The sequence below is a fragment of the Pelobates fuscus genome, chromosome 8 (genome assembly GCF_036172605.1).
Source record: "Pelobates fuscus isolate aPelFus1 chromosome 8, aPelFus1.pri, whole genome shotgun sequence".
NCBI classification, from domain to species: Eukaryota; Metazoa; Chordata; class Amphibia; order Anura; family Pelobatidae; genus Pelobates; species Pelobates fuscus.
In genome coordinates, this window is record NC_086324.1 from 175,885,245 (window position 1) to 175,905,653 (window position 20,409).

Below are 20,409 nucleotides of genomic sequence, written 5' to 3' on the forward strand. Positions count from 1 at the left end.
CTCTGAGAACCTGCCCAATCTTTCCAACACACTCTGAGAACCTACCCATTCACTCTGACACACTGAGAATCTGGCCAATCACTCTGACACACTGAGAATCTGCCCAATCACTCCAACACACTCTGAGAACCTGCCCAATCACTACGACACTCTGAGAATCTGGCTGAACACCCTCAGAACATGCCCAATCACTCTGAAACACTGGAAATCTGCCCAATCACTCCGACACACTGAGAATCTGCCCAATCACTCCGACACACTGAGAATTCGCCAATCACCCTGAGAACCTGCCCAATCACTCCGACACTCTGAGAATCTGGCTGAACACCCTCAGAACATGCCCAATCACTCTGAAACACTGGAAATCTGACCAATCACTCCGACACACTGAGAATCTGCCCAATCACTCCGACACACTGAGAATCCGCCAATCACCCTGAGAACCTGCCCAATCACTCTGAAACACTGGAAATCTGGCCAATCACCCCGACACACTCTGAGAATCTGCCCAATCACTCCGACACACTCTGAGAATCTGCCCATTCAGTTCGACACACTAAGAATCTGCCCAATCACTCTAAACCACTGGGAAGCTGACCAATCACTTCGACACACCGAGAAGCTGGCCAATCACCCCGAGAATCTATCCAAACACCCCGACACACTGATACACTGTCTGCATTCAGTAACACACACTGTTACACTGTCTTCATACACAAGGTGTGATGCACACTGTAATGTGTACACACAGTAAAGCTATATATTAATGAGGTAAATACATTATATATACATAGCTATATACACACACGTGTACTCTGCACTATCTCCCATTCACACTGAGTGACAGACAAATTAAAACACAATATGCAACAACATGTGACACATAAAACAGAGAGCCCAGAGCTACACAGTGCACCTAATCAGACGGGGCAGAGTGGGGTGAGGGGGCAGAGTGTGGTGAGGGGGCAGAGTGGAGTGGTGAGCAGAGTGTGGTGAGGGGGCAGAGTGGGGTGAGGGGGCAGAGTGTGGTGAGGGGGCAGAGTGTGGTGAGGGGGCAGAGTGGGGTGAGGTGGCAGAGTGTGGTGAGGGGGCAGAGTGGGGTGAGGGGGCAGAGTGGGGCGAGGGGGCAGAGTGGGGTGGCGGGCAGAGTGTGGTGAGGGGGCAGAGTGGGGTGAGGGGGCAGAGTGTGGTGAGGGGGCAGAGTGGGGTGGCGGGCAGAATGTGGTGAGGGGGCAGAGTGGGGTGGCGGGCAGAGTGGGGTGAGGGAGCAGAGTGGGGTGAGGGGGCAGAGTGTGGTGAGGGGGCAGAGTGTGGTGAGGGGGCAGTGTGGGGTGAGGGTGCAGAGTGGGGTGAGGGTGCAGAGTGTGGTGAGGGGGCAGAGTGTGGTGAGGGGGCAGAGTGGGGTGGCGGGCAGAGTGTGCTGAGGGGGCAGAGTGTGCTGAGGGGGCAGAGTGGGGTGAGGGGGCAGAGTGGGGCGAGGGGGCAGAGTGGGGCGAGGGGGCAGAGTGTGGTGAGGGGGCAGAGTGGGGTGAGGGGGCAGAGTGTGGTGAGGGGGCAGAGTGGGGTGAGGGGGCAGAGTGTGGTGAGGGGGCAGAGTGGGGTGAGGGGGCAGAGTGGGCAGAGTGGGGCGAGGGGGCAGAGTGGGGTGAGGGGGCAGAGTGGGGTGAGTGGGCAGAGTGTGGTGAGGGGGCAGAGTGGGGTGAGGGGGCAGAGTGTGGTGAGGGGGCAGAGTGGGGTGAGGGGGCATTGTGCAGAGCATTGGGATAATGAAAGGAATGTTAGTGATAATCAGCCTGAGATGCGTTATCTGAGCTCATTCAGATGGATCACACAGATAGTATTGGCTGATACAGTGGTGAACACGTTGAGTGCTGTCGTCTGGTACAGACAGGGTTAATTCCTCATGTCTATTGCTTTACTTTGTATTCTTGATCATAAGACCATCTCCCTGGGGAGGTCACACACAGTCTGGGTGTCACGGGGACACACTGAGACCATTGTATACAATTAACAGGGCTCTGCTCTGAGTGTGAGTGTAACCCAGGCAGATCTGTCCCTGAGTGCCTAACTGGCAAACCTGACAGTGAGTGTGATCTTATCCTTGAGTGTGAGTGTGTCCTGGCCAGATCTGCCCCTGAGTGTGAGTGTGACCTGGCTCAGCTCTGCCCCTGAGTGTGACCTGGCTCAGCTCTGCCCTTGAGTGTGAGTGTGACCTGGCTCAGCTCTGCCCCTGAGTGTGAGTGTGACCTGGCTCAGCTCTGCTCGTGAGTGTGACCTGGCTCAGTTCTGCCCCTGAGTGTGAATGTGACCTGGCTCAGCTCTGCCCCTAAGTGTGAGTGTGACCTGGCTCAGCTCTGCCCTTCAGTGTGACCTGGCTCAGCTCTGCTCCTGAGTGTTAGTGTGACCTGGCTCAGCTCTGCCCATGAGTGTGAGTGTGACCTGGCCAGACCTGACCCTGAGTGTGAGTGTGACCTGGTGCAGATCGGCCAAAAGTGTGAGTTTGACTTTGATCAGATCTGTCCCTGAGTGTGAGTGTGACCTGGCCAGATCTGCCCCTGAATATGAGTATGACCAGCCTAGTTCTGTTCATTGTGTGAGTGTTACCTGGGTTCTGCCTATGAATTTATGTGTGTCACCTTGATCAGATCTGTGTCTGACTGCCTGCAATGTATTGCATATACCATAAACACACTGTATGAGCTATACACCCCACATAAATGTGGGGCTTATGTTACAATACGTTATCCAGGACTAATTGTGTGAATTAACAGTCACAGATACATCTCAGATCTACTCATGCTCAAATTCAAATAATCTTTTCACCTGCTTCAGAGCCAGCTACATCCTGTCACTAAACCACAACATCCTGACATACAGAAACACACAGATACTATGATACACTGCTCTCGCACAGACACATACAATGAAAAACAGACTTACACAGATACACACAGAGACACAGCCCACACAAAGACACAAACAGCCACTATGACATACAGAGACACGCAGATACCATGACACACAGAGACACAGCCCTCACACAGACACATACAGTCACCTTGATACACAGAGACACAACCCGCACAGAGACACATACAGATACAATTAAATACACATTTACACAGATACCAGAACACACAGAGCAGAGACACAACCCTCACAGAAACACAACCCTCACACAGACAGATAATATGACACACACATACGCAGCCCTCAGACACACACAAACAACATGATATACAAAGACACAGCACTCACACAGATAACATGATGTACATAAACAAATCTATCTCATGCAGACACATACAGATACAATACACAGCCCTTACAGAAATACTCAGAAACACAGAGGAACACAGCTGTACACATTTAGCAACAGACATTAATGCAGACACCCTGACACAGTCAGAGTCTCACACTGGTTGAAGCAATGAGTGTCCACTCACCTTAGACAGTGGCAGCACCATGAAAGCACCTCCACCACTGGCCTCGACTACAATTGCCAAAAATTTGGGGTTTACAGCACAAAAGTTAGAGTCCCATGTGTTCTGGGAGACACGAATGTCATCATAGCACTGGTCTGCCTTCACAGGTTGGCCAAAAACATGACGAAACTTACTGCTGCGTACCACCTTCCGACTCATGGTGAGGGCTACAGGAAGAAAACACATGGACAGGAATTTATTAGAGGCAAGAAAAGGACGAGTAAAAAAAAAGCTAGATAAAGAGAATCAAATGTGACATTACGTAAAATATGTGTATAATGTAGCAAAGAATGTAGAAAGTGGGTCAAAAATAAGGAATCAGAAAGTAAGGGGCAGACATAGGCATGAAGTGACAAACAGTAAAATGATGCAATTGAGAAAGAAGGGGTGCAGGGCAGGTAAAGACACGAACAGGGGAGGAAGTGATAGAAGAAAGGGTGCAGGGCCAGAAACATACAGGGGAGGAAGTAATAGAAGAAGGGGTGCAGGCCTAGAAATGTACAGGGGAGGAAGTGATGGAAGAAGGGTGTCACGATTCTGGGAACCTAACACGCTAACAGGTCACAGAGAGGAAAAGGTGCAATGGCCGGGTTAAGCACACCAAGAATAGCCAGGAGACAAGCCGAGTAAGGGGAGCCAGAAAACAGGAAAACGAGAAACAAGACGAGGTCAAAGGGATGGAGAATACAGGAGAGTCGGAGAAACAAGCCAAATAATCGGTAACCAGAGAGAAACACAAGCAAACAGCAATACAGGTAACCAAAGACCACAACAGGGCACAGAGAGACAGGAAAGGTAAGTATTTAAATCCTGTGCTTAATTCTGATTGGATAACTTCCAATCAGAATTAACAATCACACGTGGGGGATATCTATACCTCCCACCGTGATTATTGTGCTGTAACTTTAACGCCGGGTCATGTGAGTGACCCCGGCATTCAGATATTTGTGCCGGCTCCCAGCATGCAGCGTTATACATGCTGCCGCTGGGAGGAGGAGAGGAGGACGCGAGCGGCGTGTCAGGAAGAGAGGACGCCGCTCGCTGACAGGTAAGGGGAGAGGGGAGTGCTGCGAGAGGATTGCAGCCTCCCCTCACAGCCGCCCGCGGAGCCCTGACATAACCCCTCCCTTCGAGGACCGCCCGGAGGGCGGGAAGCCGAAGGCTTCAAAGGAAACCGTGCATGAAAGGAGCGGATAAAAGAGTCCAAATCAGAGACAGAAACCCAAGACCGCTCCTCAGGGCTGTAACCCTTCCAATCAACCAGATACTGCAACTGACCTCGAGAGAAACGAGAATCAAGGAGAGCAGCCACCTCGTACACGTCACTAGAGACCGCGCGGGGGGCATCGGAACGCCTGAGAGACCCAGAGAACCGATTACAGAGTAAGGGCTTCAAAAGGGAGGTGTGAAAAGAGTTGGGTATACGCATGGAAGGAGGCAATGCCAGGGAGTAGGACACGGGATTAATCCTACACAAAATACACACTCAAATAGACTGTGCAAACACAAAATAAATAAATAAACTTAACTTAGCAACAGCTTCCCAACGGCAACTTTCCACATAGGTGCCAAAATCGAACAAATGGATATAAATATCAGGGAAAACGCTGTCTGGACCTATAAAAATTAATAAGACATAGTGAAGACTGTTACATATATAAAATAACAGACACTTTCTTGAGTGCACTCACAAGATGTAGGAAGGAAAATCGCTCTGAAATAGCCACCACCTACTCCTGTAGGGGGGTCACACTGAGGATATGCTGGATCTTGTAGATATTAAAATCCGGAACCAAAAGTAGAGCAGGAACAAAGTATGGTAGAAAAGGTATTTATTCATAAATACAATAAAAGGCACTGGTCCAACGCGTTTCGTTCAAACAGAACTTCTTCAGGGACCTTTCAAGTTAAAATTAATAATACATATACCATACATACAAATTCCCGCTGTACCCTCGCAATCCTACGCAATACCTTATAGGGGCCAAGGAACCTGGGCGTGAATTTCATCGAGGGAACCCTGAGGCGGAGATTCCTAGAGGACAACCAAACCCTATCACCCGGAGCATAAGAAGGAGCCGCACACCTACGGCGATCAGCGAATCTCTTCTGCGCAACCACTGCACGAGAGAAAGCAACATGGACCTGATCCCACATCTTCCGTAAGGAGGTGAGGTGCTCGTCCAAAGCGGACATTCCCTTGTCGGAGAATACACCGGGAAGGACAGAGGGTTGGAACCCATAAGCAACCATAAAAGGACTTAAGCCAGTAGACGAATGAGTCACAGTATTCCTGGCGAATTCAGCCAAGGGAAGAAGACGAGACCAGTTGTCTTGGTGTGCATTCGTGAAGCAGCATAAATACAACTCCACAGACTGATTGGCCCGTTCAGCAGCTCCATTAGATTGTGGATGATAGGAGGACGTAAACCACAAGGAGATCCCCATCTCAGCACAAAAGCCCTTCCAAAACCGAGAGACAAATTGAGAACCCCTGTCGGATACAATATCCATTGGTATACCATTCAACCGGAACACCTCTTTGGCAAACACCTGAGCCAACTGAACCGCAGAAGGAAGTTTCTTAAGCGGAATAAAGTGCGCCATTTTAGAGAACTTTATCTGTCACAGTCAAAATTACTGTCTGTCCATCAGAGGAAGGAAGATCCACAATAAAATCCATGGACAAGTGGGTCCAGGGTTTCTTGGGTACAGATAGGGGCATCAGGAGTCCCCGGGGTTTAACATTAGGCGACTTACACTGTGTACAGACATGACAAGCCTGCACATAATCCACCACGTCTTGTTTAAGTGAAGGCCACCAAAACTGTTGAAGGAGACCCTTGTACGTCTTGGTAATCCCCCGATGACCAGCAGTTTTGGCGGTGTGAAATAAAGCTAACAACTTTTTTCTGTCTTTTACTTTTACGTATAGTCTACCAATGTCACGATTCGGGGAACCCAACACGCTAACACACACAGACACACACACAGAAAGTGTGCAGTACCGGACCTTAGAGTGGCCGGGCTAAGCACACACAGAATAGTCAGGAGATAAGCCGAGTAAGGGGAACCAGAAAACAGAATAACGAGAAACAAGTCGAGGTCAAAGGGTAGGAGAAAGTCACAAAGTCAGTATAACAAGCCAGAGAGTACGTAACCAGAAAGCACACGTTCAGTATCAATACATAAAGCAAAGACCACAAGAGGGCACTGAGAGGCAGGAAAGGTAAGTATAAATATCCTAGCCTTAATTCTGATTGGATAACTTCCAATCAGAATTAACAAACACAGGTGGGGGGTATCTATACCCCCCACTGTGATTTTTGTACTGTCGCTTTAACGCCGGGTCACGTGAGTGACCCCGGCGTACTGATATGGGTGCCGGCTCCCAGCGTGCAGCATTAGACATGCTGCCGCTGGGGGGAGGAGGAGGAGAGGACGCGAGCGGCGTGTCAAGAGGAGAGGACGCCGCTCGCCGACCGGTAAGAGGAGGGGGGACCGCGGGCAGCGACGGACCGAGGGTGAGTGCTGCGAGCAGATTGCAGTCTCCCCTCACCGCTGCCCGCGGAGCCCTGACAACCAACAGGTGTCTCAGAGGGTGCTTGGGCTTGGTATGTCTTGATACTATCAAGGAAAGGAGACGAAATAACCAAACGAGTAGCAGCTATTATCTGAGACGTAGGTACAATGGGTTCGGGTGCGGGGGCAATAGACTCCAAAGGTTCGTACTGTCGGGCGATAGCATCAGCTTTGACATTACGGTAACCAGGCCTATATGTAATAACGTACTGAAAGCGTGAAAGAAATAAAGACCATCTAACCTGACGAGAGGACAACCTTTTAGCATCTGCTATATAGGAGAGATTCTTGTGATCAGTTATAACCAAAATTTTGTGTCTAGATCCCTCTAATAAGTACCTCCATTCTTTAAAAGCCATCACATTAGCCAATAGTTCCCTGTTCCCGACGTCGTAATTCTTTTCTGAATCAGACAGCCTTTTAAAAAAGTAACAACAGGGATGGAGGGGTTCGTCATACGATGATCTTTGGGACAACACTGCTCCTACACCTGATTCAGAAGCGTCCACTTCCATAACAAAGGGAAGGGAAGGATCAGGTGTAGCACAGGGGCAGTGGCAAATGCCTTTTTGAGAGTCTCGAAGGCCTCAAGGGCTTCAGGAGTCCAAACCCTAGGGTGTATACCTTTTTTAGTTAGTTTCGTAATAGGGGAAATAAACTGATAATAATTGGCAAACCCTAAAAAGCGCTGTATCGCTTTAAGTCCTTGGGGAAGAGGCCAGGACAGTATGGCTTCCAACTTAGAGGGATCCATGCTGAATCCCTGTTCAGAAATGACATACCCTAGGAATTGCACAGAAGTCTGGTCGAACAAACATTTTTCTAATTTGCAATAAAGACCGTTCTGCAACAATTTCTTAAGCACCATCCTCACATGAGTATGGTGTGACTTTAAATCAGGAGAATATACAAGTATGTCATCAAGGTATACCACGGCACAGACATGCAGTAGATCCCTAAGGATATCATCATTTATGAGGTCCTGAAACACAGCAGGAGCATTACACAGTCCAAAAGGCATGACTAGATACTCATAATGTCCACTACGTGTATTGAACGCTGTTTTCCACTCATCATTCTCCTTTATGCGAACAAGGTTATAAGCCCCCCTGAGGTCTAGTTTAGTAAAATATCTAGAACCTTTGACACGATCAAACAACTCAGTGATGAGAGGGATAGGATAGGCGTTCTTGATTGTTATATTGTTCAGGCCCCTGTAATCTATGCATGGCCTTAAGTCACCCTCTTTTTTGGCAACGAAAAAGAAACCAGCACCAGCAGGAGAGGAGGACATTCTGATAAAACCTTTACTCAAGGATTCCCGTATATACTCCTCCATAACCTGATTTTCTTTTTCAGAAATAGGGTAGACCTTACCCCTAGGTGGCATAGTACCTGGTAAAAGGTTTATGGCACAGTCATAGTCACGGTGTGGGGGTAGCTTATCTGTCTCCCTTTTTTCAAAAACCAATGCAAGGTCTGCATACACAGAAGGGACAGAAACAGAAAGTGGTTTAGCCGTGGGCACATTGAGTAAACAAACAGGACATACATGGGCCATACAGTCTCGTTGACAAGATTCCCCCCAGGAGAGTATATCTAAACAACCCCAATCAAGTACTGGGTTGTGTTTAACTAACCAGGGGAATCCCAGAACGATGGAAGCAGTAGGGGAGTCAATTATTTGGAAGGTTAACCTTTCCTTGTGCAGAGCACCCACAGACATAAGCATTTCTTGGGTTTCATGGGTCACTAGAGGTTTCTCAAGTGGTCTACCATCTATGGCCTCAACGGCCAAGGGTGTGGCCTTTCGGATCAAAGACAAGGCTGCGGTTTTAGCAAAGTTCTCATCCATAAGGTTGTCTGCCGCACCTGAATCGATCAAGGCTTTGGTAGTTATAACGGTTTTATTGACCAAAAAAGAAACCGTAATAAATGGTCTAGAGATGGACACACGAGGGGACAAGGTCATAACACCCGAGGCCGACCCCTCTCTAGGCCTTAGGTGCTGTAGTTTTCCTGCAAATTAGGTGCCCCCTCTTTCCACAATAAAGGCATACTACTACAGAGGTGCCCCCTCTTTCCACAATAAAGGCATAACCCCTCCCTTCTGCGATATGCTCTTTCAGTCTCAGTTATCCCCGTAGCACCCAATTGCATGGGTTCGGGGGATGGTTGTCTAGGAGCGGGTAATGCTAGTAATGCAGTACTGGGTAAAGCAGGTAACACCCGTGTATCCAGCCGTCTTTGACTACGCCTCTCTCTAATACGGTTATCAATAAGAATCATATAGTCTATAACATCATCCAAGAGAACAGGCAATTCCCTGGATGCTATTTCATCCAGTATGTAAGCAGCCAAACCCTCCTGAAAGGCTGTTACTAGGGCGTCGTTATTCCAAACCACTTCAGCTGCTAGAGTGCGGAATTCGATAGTATAATCCGCTACAGATCTGTTACCCTGTCGGGCCCTAAGCAGAGCTTTGCCAGCAGAAGCAACCCTACCGGGTTGATCAAACGTGCGTTTGAAAGCTGTCAAAAAATCTGCGAAGGACATAGGAGACGTATCTCCCACATGGGGTTGGCCCATGCTAAAGCTTTCCCAGACAAGTGGTTTATTAAAAAAGCTATTTTGGTTCTGTCAGTGGGATAGGAACGTGGATTCATCACCAAATGGATATCTATTTGGTTGAGGAAACCACGACACAATGCTGAATCACCGCTATATTGCTGTGGCGGTGTCATATGTACTATGTGAGCAGGAACGGGTACTGGAGTGGGCATGGGTTCGGGCACAGCAGCAGCCTCCTGAACGGCAGGCTGCAGGTGTGCAGTATGAGCCAGTATGGTAACCAAAGACCAGAACAGGGCACAGAGAGACAAAAAGGAAAGTATTTAAATCCTGTGCTTAATTCTGATTGGATAACTTCCAATCAGAATTAACAATCACACGTAGGGGATATCTATACCTCCCACCGTGATTATTGTGCTGTAGCTTTAACGCCGGGTCACGTGAGTGACCCCGGCGTTCAGATATTTGTGCCGGCTCACAGCGTGCAGCGTTATACATGCTATCGCTGGGAGGAGGAGAGGAGGACGCGAGCGGCGTGTCAGGAAGAGAGGACGCCGCTCGCTGACAAAGGGGTGCAGGCCTAGAAAGGTACAGGGGAGGAAGTGATAGAAGAAGGGGTGCAGGGCCGGAAATATACAGGGGAGGAAGTAATAGAAGAAGGGTTGCAGGCCTAGAAATGTACAGGGGAGGAAGTGATAGAAGAAGGGTTGCAGGGCAGGTAAAGACACGAACAGGGGAGGAAGTGATAGAAGAAGGGTTGCAGGCCTAGAAATGTACAGGGGAGGAAGTGATGGAAGAAGGGATGCAGGGCCGGAAATATACAGGGGAGGAAGTGATAGAAGAAGGGGTGCAGGGCAGTAAGGGTACAGGGGAGAAAGTGATGGAAGAAGGGGTGCAGGGCAGTAAGGGTACAGGGGAGGAAGTGATGGAAGAAGGGGTGCAGGGCAGTAAGGGTACAGGGGAGGAAGTGATGGAAGAAGGGGTGCAGGGCAGTAAGGATACAGGGGAGGAAGTGATGGAAGAAGGGGTGCAGGGCAGTAAGGGTACAGGGGAGGAAGTGATGGAAGAAGGGGTGCAGGGCAGTAAGGATACAGGGGAGGAAGTGATGGAAGAAGGGGTGCAGGGCAGTAAGGGTACAGGGGAGGAAGTGATGGAAGAAGGGGTGCAGGGCAGTAAGGATACAGGGGAGGAAGTGATGGAAGAAGGGGTGCAGGGCAGTAAGGGTACAGGGGAGGAAGTGATGGAAGAAGGGGTGCAGGGGAGGAAGTGATGGAAGAAGGGGTGCAGTACAGTAAAGATACTGGGGAGGAAGTGATGAAAGAAGGGATACAGGGCAGTAAAGGTACAGGGGAGGAAGTGATGGAAGAAGGGGTGCATGGTTGGAAAGGTACAGGGGAGGAAGTGATGGAAGAAGGGGTGCATGGTTGGAAAGGTACAGGGGAGGAAGTGATGGAAGAAGGGGTGCATGGTTGGAAAGGTACAGGGGAGGAAGTGATGGAAGAAGGGGTGCAGGGCAGTAAGGATACAGGGGAGGAAGTGATGGAAGAAGGGGTGCAGGGCAGTAAGGGTACAGGGGAGGAAGTGATGGAAGAAGGGGTGCAGGGCAGTAAGGATACAGGGGAGGAAGTGATGGAAGAAGGGGTGCAGGGCAGTAAGGGTACAGGGGAGGAAGTGATGGAAGAAGGGGTGCAGGGGAGGAAGTGATGGAAGAAGGGGTGCAGTACAGTAAAGATACTGGGGAGGAAGTGATGAAAGAAGGGATACAGGGCAGTAAAGGTACAGGGGAGGAAGTGATGGAAGAAGGGGTGCATGGTTGGAAAGGTACAGGGGAGGAAGTGATGGAAGAAGGGGTGCATGGTTGGAAAGGTACAGGGGAGGAAGTGATGGAACAAGGGGTGCATGGTTGGAAAGGTACAGGGGAGGAAGTGATGGAACAAGGGGTGCATGGTTGGAAAGGTACAGGGGAGGAAGTGATGGAAGAAGGGATGCATGGTTGGGAAGGTACAGGGGAAGAAGTGATGGAAGAAGGGGTGCATGGTTGGAAAGGTACAGGGGAGGAAGTGATGGAACAAGGGGTGCATGGTTGGAAAGGTACAGGGGAGGAAGTGATGGAACAAGGGGTGCATGGTTGGAAAGGTACAGGGGAAGAAGTGATGGAAGAAGGGGTGTAGGGCAGTAAAGGTACAGGGGAGGAAGTGATGGAAGAAGGGGTGCAGGGCAGGAAAGGTACAGGGGAGGAAGTGATGGAAGAAGGGGTGCAGAACCGCAAAGGTAGAGGGTAGAAAGTGATGGAAGAAGGGGTGAAGGGCCTAAAAGGTGCAGGAGAGGAAGTGATGGAAGAAGAGGTGCAGGGTTGAAAAGGTACAGGGGAGGAAGTGATGGAAGAAGGGGTGCAAGACCGAAAAGATACAGCGGAGCTAGTGATGGAAGAGTGAATGAGTTAAAGAAGGTCTGAGTGAGTGAAGGCAAGAGTTACACAATAATAGACAAGAATAGGTCATGGGGGGGCAACTGGAGTAAAAAGTAAGATGGGGCAGCGGCGGAATAAAGCCCGGTGCAGAACACAGAATGGGGAAGTGAGAGTGAAGAGAGATGGAGGAAGGGAACAGTAATGGGGTCAGTAGCCACGGCATAAATAATGTCGAGATATTACAGTAATAGGATGGGGGGACAACGGAAACAGAGAGAGACTGAGTCCAAAGCAGCGAGTGAGAGAACGAGCGCAAATTAGTGAGTGAGAGAACGAGCGCAAAGCAGCGAGTGAGAGAATGAGCGCAAATCAGTGAGTGAGAGAATGAGCTCAAAGCAGCGAGTGAGAGAATGAGCGCAAATCAGTGAGTGAGAGAATGAGCGCAAATCAGTGAGTGAGAGACTGAGCGCAAATAAGTGAGTGAGAGAATGAGCGCAAATCAGGGAGTGAGAGAATGAACGCAAAGCAGCGAGTGAGAGAATGAGCGCAAATCAGTGAGTGAGAGAATGAGCTCAAAGCAGCGAGTGAGAGAATGAGCTCAAAGCAGTGAGTGAGAGACTGAGCGCAAATCAGGGAGTGAGAGACTGAGCGCAAAGCAGTGAGTGAGAGAATGAGCGCAAAGCAGTGAGTGAGAGACTGAGCTCAAAGCAGCGAGTTAGAGAATGAGCTCAAAGCAGCGAGTGAGAGAATGAGCGCAAAGCAGCGAGTGAGAGAATGAGCGCAAAGCAGCGAGTGAGAGAATGAGCGCAAAGCAGCGAGTGAGAGAATGAGCGCAAAGCAGTGAGTGAGAGACTGAGCTCAAAGCAGCGAGTTAGAGAATGAGCTCAAAGCAGCGAGTGAGAGAATGAGCGCAAAGCAGCGAGTGAGAGAATGAGCGCAAAGCAGCGAGTGAGAGACTGAGCGCAAAGCAGTGAGTGAGAGAATGAGCGCAAAGCAGTGAGTGAGAGACTGAGCTCAAAGCAGCGAGTGAGAGAATGAGCGCAAAGCAGCGAGTGAGAGACTGAGCTCAAAGCAGCGAGTGAGAGAATGAGCGCAAAGCAGCGAGTGAGAGACTGAGCTCAAAGCAGCGAGTTAGAGAATGAGCGCAAAGCAGTGAGTGAGAGACTGAGCGCAAAGCAGCGAGTTAGAGAATGAGCTCAAAGCAGCGAGTGAGAGACTGAGCTCAAAGCAGCGAGTTAGAGAATGAGCTCAAAGCAGCGAGTGAGAGAATGAGCGCAAAGCAGCGAGTGAGAGAATGAGCTCAAAGCAGCGAGTGAGAGACTGAGCTCAAAGCAGCGAGTTAGAGAATGAGCTCAAAGCAGCGAGTGAGAGAATGAGCGCAAAGCAGCGAGTGAGAGAATGAGCGCAAAGCAGCGAGTGAGAGAATGAGCGCAAAGCAGCGAGTGAGAGAATGAGCGCAAAGCAGTGAGTGAGAGAATGAGCGCAAAGCAGTGAGTGAGAGACTGAGCTCAAAGCAGAGTTTGAGTGCAGGCAGTGAGTGATTAGGGTGTGAGTGCAGACAGTTAGTGAGGAGCAGAATGTGAGTGCAGGCAGTGAGTGATTGCAGGCAGTGATAGAGGAGGAGAGTGTGAGTGCAGGCAGTGAGTGAGGAGCAGAATGTGAGTGCAGGCAGTGAGTGAGGAGGAGAGTGTGAGTGCAGGCAGTGAGTGAGTGCAGGCAGTGAGTGAGGAGGAGAGTGTGAGTGCAGGCAGTGAGTGAGGAGCAGAATGTGAGTGCAGGCAGTGAGTGAGGAGTAGAGTGTGAGTGCAGACAGTGAGGGAGGAGCAGAGTGTGAGTGCAGGCAGTGAGTGAGGAGGAGAGTGTGAGTGCAGGCAGTGAGTGAGGAGGAGAGTGTGAGTGCAGGCAGTGAGTGAGGAGCAGAATGTGCGTGCAGGCAGTGAGTGATTAGGGTGAGTGCATGCAGCTCCTACCTGTGCGTTACTGAGTGGAGTGGAGCTCTGCTGCTGAGTGAGTGAGGCTTTGCAGTAAGAGTTTCCTGACTCTTATTTGAAGTTCTGCTTTTACTGTAAAATCTTCTGAAAGAGATAGAGGGGGCGGGCGGGCAGGAAACCAGACGTGTGCTCTCTGCTCCTCTGCAGCACAGGAGGGGTTAACAGGTCTCCACTGGTGAGGAAGGGGTTAATAGAGGCACTGCACGTATCAGTCTGAAATGGGGTTAGGTTATTTCCCACATGGCATAGAACGGGTTAAATGGATGATGTTTTTTGGGGGTTTGTGAGAGAAATGATTAATGAATGGAGCTCTGCACATCCCTAATATTTAATGGGTTAATAATTGTGAGTTAATAGGTCTGTGGCACAGGAAGGGTTAATGGATGTGGTAATAGGATAGAAAGGGTTAGCTGGATGTGTGCGGGGTTAATGATGCAATGCACCATGGCACACACAGGGTTAATAAGGGTTAGAGTGTTACCTGATGGCCAAGGGATCTCTTTACTGTATCCCACCCTGCAGACGCTCTCTGGGCATATTTACTAAACATCAACAGTCTCTCTCCTATAGTAACAGTCTCTCTCCTATAGTAACAGTCTCTCTCCTATAGTAATAGTCTCTCTCTCACAGTCTCTCTCTCACAGTCTCTCTCCTGTAGTAACAGTCTCTCTCTCACAGTCTCTCTCCTATAGTAACAGTCTCTCTCTCACAGTCTCTCTCCTGTAGTAACAGTCTCTCTCCTGTAGTAACAGTCTCTATCCTGTAGTAACAGTCTCTCTCTCACAGTCTCTCTCCTATAGTAACAGTCTCTCTCTCACCGTCTCTCTCCTATAGTAACAGTTTCTCTCTCACAGTATCTCTCCTGTAGTAACAGTCTCTCTCTCTCACAGTCTCTCCTGTAGTAACAGTCTCTCTCTCACAGTCTCTCTCCTATAGTAACAGTCTCTCTCTCACAGTCTTTCTCACACAATCTCTCTCCTATAGTAGCAGTCTCTCTCACAGTCTCTCTCCTGTAATAACAGTCTCTCTCTCACAGTCTTTCTCTCACAATCTCTCTCCTATAGTAGCAGTCTCTCTCACAGTCTCTCTCCTGTAATAACAGTCTCTCTCTCACAGTCTTTCTCTCACAATCTCTCTCCTATAGTAGCAGTCTCTCTCTCACAGTCTCTCTCCTGTAGTAACAGTCTCTCTCTCACAGTCTCTCCTGTAGTAACAGTCTCTCTCCTGTAATAACAGTCTCTCCTGTAGTAACAGTCTCTCTCCTGTAATAACAGTCTCTCCTGTAGTAACAGTCTCTCTCCTGTAATAACAGTCTCTCCTGTAGTAACAGTCTCTCTCTCACAGTCTCTCCTGTAGTAACAGTCTCTCTCCTGTAGTAACAGTCCCTCTCTCTTACAGTCTCTCCTGTAGTAACAGTCTCTCTCCTGTAGTAACAGTCCCTCTCTCTTACAGTCTCTCCTGTAGTAACAGTCTCTCTCCTGTAGTAAAAGTCTCTCTCCTGTAATAACAGTCTCTCTCTCACAGTCTCTCTCCTGTAGTAACAGTCTCTCTCTCACAGTCTCTCCTGTAGTAACAGTCTCTCTCCTGTAGTAACAGTCTCTCTCTCTCTCTCTCTCTCTCTCTCTAGGTTTATTTCTGACACTTTGAGCTGTAATAAAGCTGAAATCAGAATGACAGTTCGGTTGTTTTAGACTTTATTTTGCTATTTTGATTCCCTGCAGTTCGGAGTTTAGTCAGTAACCCCGTCTGTCTCTCTTGCAGTAACTGTCTCTCTCAGTCTGTTACTTCACCCATTTCCTTCTTACAATAAGGAAGATACCCGTCCCCTTCCCTAGTCTCCACACCACTACTGGCCTTCAACTCACTGCAACTACCCCTTTACTATCTTCCTGCCCTCGATCCGATCAACTTACTGCAACTACCCCTTTACTATCTTCCTGCCCTCGATCCGATCCACTTACTGCAACTACCCCTTTACTATCTTCCTGCCCTTGATCCGATACACTTACTGCGACTACCCCTTTACTATCTTCCTGCCCTCGATCCAATCAACTTACTGCAACTACCCCTTTACTATCTTCCTGCCCTCGATCCGATCAACTTACTGCAACTACCCCTTTACTATCTTCCTGCCCTTGATCCGATACACTTACTGCAACTACCCCTTTACTATCTTCCTGCCCTTGATCCAATCAACTTACTGCAACTACCCCTTTACTATCTTCCTGCCCTCGATCAACTTACTGCAACTACTCCTTTACTATCTTCCTGCCCTCGATCCAATCAACTTACTGCAACTACCCCTTTACTATCTTCCTGCCCTCGAACAACTTACTGCAACTACCCCTTTACTATCTTCCTGCCCTCGATCCAATCAACTTACTGCAACTACCCCTTTACTATCTTCCTGCCCTCGAACAACTTACTGCAACTACCCCTTTACTATCTTCCTGCCCTCGATCCGATCAACTTAAGGGCAACTACCCCTTTACTATCTTCCTGCCCTTGATCCGATCAACTTTCTGCAACTACCCCTTTACTATCTTCCTGCCCTCGATCCGATCAAATTACTGCAACTACCCCTTTACTATCTTCCTGCCCTCGATCCGATCCACTTACTGCAACTACACCTTTACTATCTTCCTGCCCTCGATCCGATCAACTTACTGCAACAACCCCTTTACTATCTTCCTGCCCTCGATCCGATCAAATTACTGCAACTACCCCTTTACTATCTTCCTGCCCTCGATCCGATCCACTTACTGCAACTACCCCTTTACTATCTTCCTTCCCTCAATCCGATCATCTTACTGCAACTACCCCTTTACTATCTTCCTGCCCTCAATCCGATCAACTTACTGCAACTACTCCTCTACTATCTTCCTGCCCTTGATCAACTTACTGCAACTACCCCTTTACTATCTTCCTGCCCTCGATCCGATCAACTTACTGCAACTACCCCTTTACTATCTTCCTGCCCTCGATCCGATCAACTTACTGCAACTACCCCTTTACTATCTTCCTGCCCTCGATCCGATCAACTTACTGCAACAACTCCTTTACTATCTTCCTTCCCTCAATCCGATCATCTTACTGCAACTACCCCTTTACTATCTTCCTGCCCTCAATCCGATCAACTTACTGCAACTACTCCTCTACTATCTTCCTGCCCTTGATCAACTTACTGCAACTACCCCTTTACTATCTTCCTGCCCTCGATCCGATCAACTTACTGCAACTACCCCTTTACTATCTTCCTGCCCTCGATCCGATCAACTTACTGCAACTACCCCTTTACTATCTTCCTGCCCTCGATCCGATACACTTACTGCGACTACCCCTTTACTATCTTCCTGCCCCAGATCCGATCAACTTACTGCAACTATCCCTTTACTATCTTCCTGCCCTCGATCCGATCAACTTACTGCAACTACCCCTTTACTATCTTCCTGCCCTCGATCAACTTACTGCAACTACTCCTTTACTATCTTCCTGCCCTCAATCCGATCATCTTACTGCAACTACCCCTTTACTATCTTCCTGCCCTCAATCCGATCAACTTACTGCGACTACCCCTTTACTATCTTCCTGCCCTCGATCCGATCAACTTACTGCAACTACCCCTTTACTATCTTCCTGCCCTCGATCCGATCAACTTACTGCGACTACCCCTTTACTATCTTCCTGCCCCAGATCCGATCAACTTATCTTCCTGCCCTCGATCAACTTACTGCAACTACTCCTTTACTATCTTCCTGCCCTCAATCCGATCATCTTACTGCAACTACCCCTTTACTATCTTCCTGCCCTCAATCCGATCAACTTACTGCAACTACCCCTTTACTATCTTCCTGCCCTCAATCCGATCAACTTACTGCGACTACCCCTTTACTATCTTCCTGCCCTCGATCAACTTACTGCAACTACTCCTTTACTATCTTCCTGCCCTCGATCCGATCATCTTACTGCAACTACCCCTTTACTATCTTCCTGCCCTCGATCCGATCAACTTACTGCAACTACCCCTTTACTATCTTCCTGCCCTCGATCCGATCAACTTACTGCAACTACCCCTTTACTATCTTCCTGCCCTCGATCAACTTACTGCAACTACTCCTTTACTATCTTCCTGCCCTCAATCCGATCATCTTACTGCAACTACCCCTTTACTATCTTCCTGCCCTCAATCCGATCAACTTACTGCGACTACCCCTTTACTATCTTCCTGCCCTCGATCAACTTACTGCAACTACTCCTTTACTATCTTCCTGCCCTCAATCCGATCAACTTACTGCAACTACCCCTTTACTATCTTCCTGCCCTCGATCCGATCATCTTACTGCAACTACCCCTTTACTATCTTCCTGCCCTCGATCCGATCAACTTACTGCAACTACCCCTTTACTATCTTCCTGCCCTCGATCCGATCAACTTACTGCAACTACCCCTTTACTATCTTCCTGCCCTCGATCCGATACACTTACTGCGACTACCCCTTTACTATCTTCCTGCCCCAGATCCGATCAACTTACTGCAACTATCCCTTTACTATCTTCCTGCCCTCGATCCGATCAACTTACTGCAACTACCCCTTTACTATCTTCCTGCCCTCGATCAACTTACTGCAACTACTCCTTTACTATCTTCCTGCCCTCAATCCGATCAACTTACTGCGACTACCCCTTTACTATCTTCCTGCCCTCGATCAACTTACTGCAACTACTCCTTTACTATCTTCCTGCCCTCAATCCGATCAACTTACTGCAACTACCCCTTTACTATCTTCCTGCCCTCGATCCGATCATCTTACTGCAACTACCCCTTTACTATCTTCCTGCCCTCGATCCGATCAACTTACTGCAACTACCCCTTTACTATCTTCCTGCCCTCGATCCGATCAACTTACTGCAACTACCCCTTTACTATCTTCCTGCCCTCGATCCGATACACTTACTGCGACTACCACTTTACTATCTTCCTGCCCCAGATCCGATCAACTTACTGCAACTATCCCTTTACTATCTTCCTGCCCTCGATCCGATCAACTTACTGCAACTACCCCTTTACTATCTTCCTGCCCTCGATCAACTTACTGCAACTACTCCTTTACTATCTTCCTGCCCTCAATCCGATCATCTTACTGCAACTACCCCTTTACTATCTTCCTGCCCTCAATCCGATCAACTTACTGCGACTACCCCTTTACTATCTTCCTGCCCTCGATCAACTTACTGCAACTACTCCTTTACTATCTTCCTGCCCTCGATCCGATCATCTTACTGCAACTACCCCTTTACTATCTTCCTGCCCTCGATCCGATCAACTTACTGCAACTACCCCTTTACTATCTTCCTGCCCTCAATCCGATCAACTTACTGCAACTACCCCTTTACTATCTTCCTTCCCTCGATCCGATCAAATTACTTCAACTACCACTTTACTATCTTCCTGCCCTCGATCCGATCAACTTACTGCAACTACCCCTTTACTATCTTCCTGCCTGATCCGATCCACTTACTGCAACTACCCCTTTACTATCTTCCTGCCCTCAATCCGATCATCTTACTGCAACTACCCCTTTACTATCTTCCTGCCCTCGATCCGATCAAATTACTTCAACTACCACTTTACTATCTTCCTGCCCTCGATCCGATCAAATTACTTCAACTACCACTTTACTATCTTCCTGCCCTCAATCCGATCAACTTACTGCAACTACCCCTTTACTATCTTCCTGCGCTCGATCAACTTACTGCAACTACTCCTTTACTATCTTCCTGCCCTCGAACAACTTACTGCAATTACCCCTTTACAATTTTCCTGCCCTCGATCCGATCATCTTACTGCAACTACCCCTTTACTATCTTCCTGCCCTCGATCCGATCATCTTACTGCAACTACCCCTTTACTATCTTCCTGCCCTCGATCCGATCAATTTACTACAACTACCCCTTTACTATCTTCCTGCCCTCAATCCGATCAACTTACTGCAACTACCCCTTTACTATTTTCCTGCCCTCAATCCGATCAACTTACTGCAACTACCCCTTTACTATCTTCCTGCCCTCAATCCGATCAACTTACTGCAACTACCCCTTTACTATCTTCCTGCCCTCGATCCAATCAACTTACTGCAACTACCCCTTTACTATCTTCCTGCCCTCGATCCGATCAACTTACTGCAACTACTCCTTTACTATCTTCCTGCCCTCGATCTGATCAACTTACTGCAACTACTCCTTGACTATATTCCTGTCCTGCCCTCGATCAACTTACTGCAACTACTCCTTTACTATCTTCCTGCCCTCGATCTGATCAACTTACTGCAACTACTCCTTGACTATATTCCTGTCCTGCCCTCGATCAACTT

General features: G+C 48.6%; 1 protein-coding gene and 1 long non-coding RNA gene across 2 annotated transcripts in view; both read right to left on the reverse strand.

The window, feature by feature from the left end:
- CORO1A (coronin 1A) overlaps positions 1–14,102 on the reverse strand; it is a 28,524-nt gene extending 14,422 nt beyond the window's left edge. Inside the window, exons 1-2 of the mRNA XM_063430896.1 lie at positions 14,019–14,102; positions 3,447–3,652 (exon numbers count right to left, since the gene is read on the reverse strand). Coding sequence (XP_063286966.1) covers positions 3,447–3,644 — 198 coding nt within the window. The 5' untranslated portion in view covers positions 3,645–3,652; positions 14,019–14,102. The remainder of the gene's footprint in view (positions 1–3,446; positions 3,653–14,018) is intronic.
- LOC134572088 (uncharacterized) overlaps positions 1–20,409 on the reverse strand; it is a 129,357-nt gene that overhangs the window by 78,668 nt on the left and 30,280 nt on the right. The window lies entirely within an intron of this gene.